Raw genomic sequence first — 4,874 nt, 5'->3', positions numbered from 1 at the left:
TTAAGATTTATTTATTTATTGATTGATTGATTGATACATACATGCATACAAGCACTGGGTACAGTCAGAAGCGCGGGAGGGTGAGAGAATTCACCAGAGCCAGAGCAGGGAGCAGAGCAGGCAGAAGGACCGAAGTACACTGCTGAGGGGAGCAGCGGGCGGCAGGAGAGGTCTGCGTGCCATGTGGGACCCTCCCCCGGTGGCCGGGGAGCAGCCGGGGATTGAACCGGCACCGCAGAGGCTGCAGGCAGGTTCGCAACCCAGCGCTCAACCGCTGCGCCACCGGGGAGGCCCAATTTACATGAAATTCTTAAGCAAAATAAACCCCTTTTCCTCTCTTGTAGGAAGAAATTGAACATTTGCCCTATTATCCATATATATGACATATATATGTGTGTATATATATATATATGACATATATTCTGACAACCCTACAGGGTTGTCAGAAAAGTCATGATATATTTTTTCTTTGAAAAACAGAGAAAAAAAATGCATCATGACTTTTCCAACAACCCAATACGTACATACATACATATATACATACATACATATATGTATATTTCATACATATGGCCTTATCTTTTACAATATGCAAGAATCATTGAGAAGGTAAAGTCCATGTCCAGCACCCAATGTAAACCTTCCCATGTGAAATAGTGAAATGGATCAAATCGAGGGAACAGAAATGACCCAGTTGCTCACCAGCCTGCTTAGACAAGCAGACATGCAGGACATGACCCCACAGCAGATACATGGTAAGAAAGAACAGGTTTTATTTTACAGGAAGTCAGAACAGGGAGAGCGGTAAGAGAGGGGAAGAGGGAACAGGGTGAGAACAGGAGGAGAGGACAAGAGAGAGGGCGAGAGGGAATGTATAGACTGGCACATAATGCCCCGATGGCCTGTGTCCTACCTCAGATAGAGTCCTTCCCCTGAGCAGAGACTGAGATCCGAGTTGAAGCAGCTCACCTCAGGCTGGAGGCTTCTGTACAGACACCCCTCCTCACCCTCAGCCTAACAGTCAACCCCCAGGAAGGCTAACTGCCAAAAGCCCCAACAACTCTTTAACTGCCAAAAGCCCCAGCTCTGCTACTTTTCCCCATCAGCCCCTGCTCAGAGAGGTGGCATCTGGAAAGTTCCACCTTCTACTCTCCACTCTGAAGGCATCCACTGGCTCAGCAGTTGCTCCTGGCCATACCTCTCACAGCAGCACATTTTGAGGTGGCTGGTTTGACATGATCACCACGTTGCTCTGTAGATTCCGTGACCCTAAAAAGTACTGGCAGTATTGATCACCAACAGAAGTGCACTGAGATACCCAACACTATTGCTGACCTGATCAATGTAACATACCTCTCTCTCTCTGTTCTTGAGCTCCCTTGCAGGCGCCAGTGTTTGTCTCCAAGGAAACCAGAAAAGGCTTGATTGAACCTCCTCAATGGCTCCAGACTCAGGATAGTGGTTTTCTGCAGTGCACCGATGAGGCCCTCTAGGCCTCCTGCAAGTATGCACATGTTTCTAGCCTCACCAAAATCAGAGCTGCTTGTGTCCACGTGTTTTCAGGCCCTGCTTTCTAGGCTACCCTGGACGCAGCAACCATGCACTGCAGCGCAACCGTCGCCAGGCTGGCGGGCTGACCTCTTTCTCCTTCTAGAATCCACGGTGTCGATGCTAGCGCCAAAGTGGCTGGGGGGGTCTCAGCCCGAGAGGCCCTCCGCGCCCTGGAGTCACCCCAGGGCGCATGAGCGTTGAGCCCCGCGGGTGGGCGCGCGGGGCACCCTCGTGGCGAGGTGGCGCGCGAAGACCTGCGCTCAGCGGCCGCCCAGGGCGCGCGCACTCTCGGGTGTCGCCCATTCGGCCCGCCGCGGAGGCCCAGGCCGGGTCCACAGCCCCCGCCATGGCGAGTTTCTTCAGGCGCAAGTATAAGAGCGGGGACCTGGTGTTCGCCAAGTTAAAGGGTTATGCCCACTGGCCGGCCCGGATAGAGCAGATGGCCGAGCCCAATCGCTACCAAGTGTTTTTTTTCGGGACCCACGAGACGGCCTTCCTGGGCCCCAAACACCTCTTCCCCTACGAGGAGTCCAAGGAGAAGTTCGGCAAGCCCAACAAGAGGAGGGGCTTCAGCGAGGGGCTGTGGGAGATCGAGAACAACCCCATGGTCCAGGCGTCTGACTACCAGCTGGGCCAGGAGAAGAGCTGCGTGGACGGGCCGGGGCCCGCGCTGGAGGATGGCGAGGGCGTCGTGGCCATGAAGCGCAGCGCGCAGGACGAGGACGGCGGTGACCAGCAGGGGAAGCCCGTCGATGAGCTGGTCCAGAGGCCTCTGAAGAGGAGCGCCGGGGAGCTGCTGGAGGAGGCCACCCCCAAACGTCCCAGGGAGGCCGACCCTGAAGGAGAGGCCAGTGAGGCCGCAGCCCCCGCGCACGGGCCGCTCCTAGTGGAGGTGGAAAACGACAGCGCCTCGTCTGAACCAGGCCCGGCCTGGGGGCTCCCCAAGGGGGGGCAGGAGCGGGAGCCGGAGGAAGAGGCCCAGGCGCCGGGCGTCGGAGACCACGCGAGCCTGTAGTCACCAGTGTTTCAAGAAGAGCCCCCCACCCCTGTTCCTGCTGCTGCCTGGCTGTTACTGGGGAAACTCGCCATGGCCTGCAAGATGGAACCTGCCCCCACCCCACGCGCTGTTCTCCACCCCTGACTCCCCCTCTCCAAGCCCGGCCATTAGGGGTTGGCCTGCTTGGGACAGGCTATCTGCGCCTCACCTGTGTGATCTTGAGTCAGGGCCTCTGTTCCCTGGGTAGGGATGAAGCCACCATGTCCCTCGCTGCTTGGAACTGTTTCCCAAAGGCTTCTGGTGAGGCCTGGAACTTGTGTTTCCATCTCCTGATACCCCTTCCCTCCTTCCACAGGCGTTTAGGACTCTGCGTTGGAATCAGGGCTGGGAGAAGGGGTGGTCTATAATGCAAAGGGGGACTTCTGGGGTCCTGGACCTGGCAAGCCTCAAAATGTGGTAGTGAGGAAGGCAAGAGAGTGACATCTTACAAAACACCTGTCTGTGCTCCCATGTACCTGTCATCCCAACTGTCTAGATTCAGGAATGGAGGGGCTTCCTTCCAAAATTACTTCTGCTGACCCAGGAAATTCTGGGAGTTGGAGTATTTCACCCACACCCGGTCGGCCGAAGGGGGCTTTTATATTTGTAAATCTGAAGGCTTACTTTTATCCAGTTTCTTGGATGGGACTAGTAAGGAGCACATGTCGTCATTTAGAGCTTCATTTAGATCTCTGAGGCCACAAGGGATATTCTGGGGAGACTCCTGACTACTCCTTTTCCACTCCTACCAGCCACAAGACCGCTCTGTAGTTAAATACATCACCCAGGTATAGAAGAAAAGGTACAGAACCTAGCAAACCTTTTTAGTAAAAGGAAATTTGTTTTGAAACGAACATCTGCCCTTTACCTCCACTTTGCTCATGGTTTTCCCCACTCCTATACTGTATTTCAGAGTGAACCAAGAGGTTTCTTTCCTATTTGGGATTTAATGACTTTCTTTTCCGAAGTAGGGCTTTGGTGTTCCTCTACAGTGCCATCTTCTGTCTGCAACCCCTGGCCCAGAACCTGGACCCTTCAGTGTTGTCACCTACTGAGAGGACATGGAAAAAAGTGCCCCCTCCTAACCTCTTCCTAGTGGTCTGCACTGTCTTTTATTCCTGCTCTTCTCCCTTGGGCTCTGATGAAAAAAACTGTTGACTGTAGCTTTGGAAGTTTAGATCTGAGTTATTTCAGTTCTAGGAAATAAAACCTGTTGATGAAACAATTTTTTTCAGGTCTTTTCCTTGGTTTGGGAAGAAATGGCCTTAAATGTAGTGTTCCTGGTGTTTCTTACATGTTCCATGTTCAAAGTGATTATTTGTGATGTGTAGGGAGATTTTAGACTCATGTTTGTTATCCCAAGGTCTCCAAAATGTACTCCATCTGCAGTGGTCACTGCCAATGATTAGAATGAATGGAAGCAATTTGATTTAAAATGTTTGAATGACAAACTGCAATGAAAATTGAGTTTCTAATACTTTCCATGCTTTTCCAAATAGATTCAGAGAAGAATGAAGGTAAGAGGATTGGTCTTCCTTTTTTTTTTTTTTTTAATGTTGTTACTTTCCTAAACCTTACCACTTTTCTCTTTCCTCCAGTACCTTTACATAATAGAGACAATAGCTTTATATTTCCAGTTTTTAAAATGTGTAGAAACTGCAGCATATTTTATGTCTTTTCATACATATGATAATTTATGGCTTCGTGCAGATATCTGGGGATATTTAAGTATACTGGCTTCCAGTTTCTGAATTCATCAACACTGCATGCATGCAGAAGCTTAGTAAATAGTGGGATCCTTCTCATGGAACATGCCAGACCATCACTGTAACAGCAGGATTGACATGAAACACAATCTTACTTTCTATTTGTGTATAAGATGATATTATTTTACTCCTAGGTACTCAAGGTGATGATTCCTTGCTTTTCCACTATTGCTATTGCAATATTAACACCAGGGATTTCTATTCAATGAATGTCTACCATGTGCCTAGAAGACTGGCCTCATTCAATCTTTGTACTAGTCTGACAAGGTAGGGTTTATTACTCAAAATTCCCATTGGAGGTCACTCTGATTCAGAGAGGTTAATGATTTTCCTTGCACTTCAAGAACAGTGAGGAACCTAATACAGAGTTTACTTGTCCAAGCCTAATATCTGTTCCTTGAATTGCACATTCAAAAACAACTTTAACCATGAAAATAGAAGTTACCAAATTGTTACTTCAGTATTAGTAACGAGTAATCATGACGGCAGGGATTATTTAGCCTCTAAAAGATGCCAGACAA

The 4,874-nt window shown here is 49.7% G+C and overlaps 1 protein-coding gene across 1 annotated transcript; it reads left to right on the top strand.

Annotated features, from left to right (window-relative positions):
• Positions 1–1,897: 1,897 nt before the first annotated feature.
• On the top strand, positions 1,898–2,566 carry HDGFL1 (HDGF like 1; the record flags this gene model as incomplete). Its single annotated transcript, XM_084259529.1, has 1 exon — positions 1,898–2,566. The coding sequence occupies one exon, from the start codon at positions 1,898–1,900 to the stop codon at positions 2,564–2,566; it is 669 nt and encodes a 222-aa protein (XP_084115655.1).
• Between the last annotated feature and the right edge of the window lie 2,308 nt (positions 2,567–4,874).

Source organism: Talpa europaea, assembly GCF_964194135.1.
Source record: "Talpa europaea genome assembly, chromosome: 2".
NCBI lineage: Eukaryota > Metazoa > Chordata > Mammalia > Eulipotyphla > Talpidae > Talpa > Talpa europaea.
The sequence above is the reverse complement of the archived record's forward strand: the minus strand, read 5'-3'. Positions and strand labels throughout refer to the sequence as shown.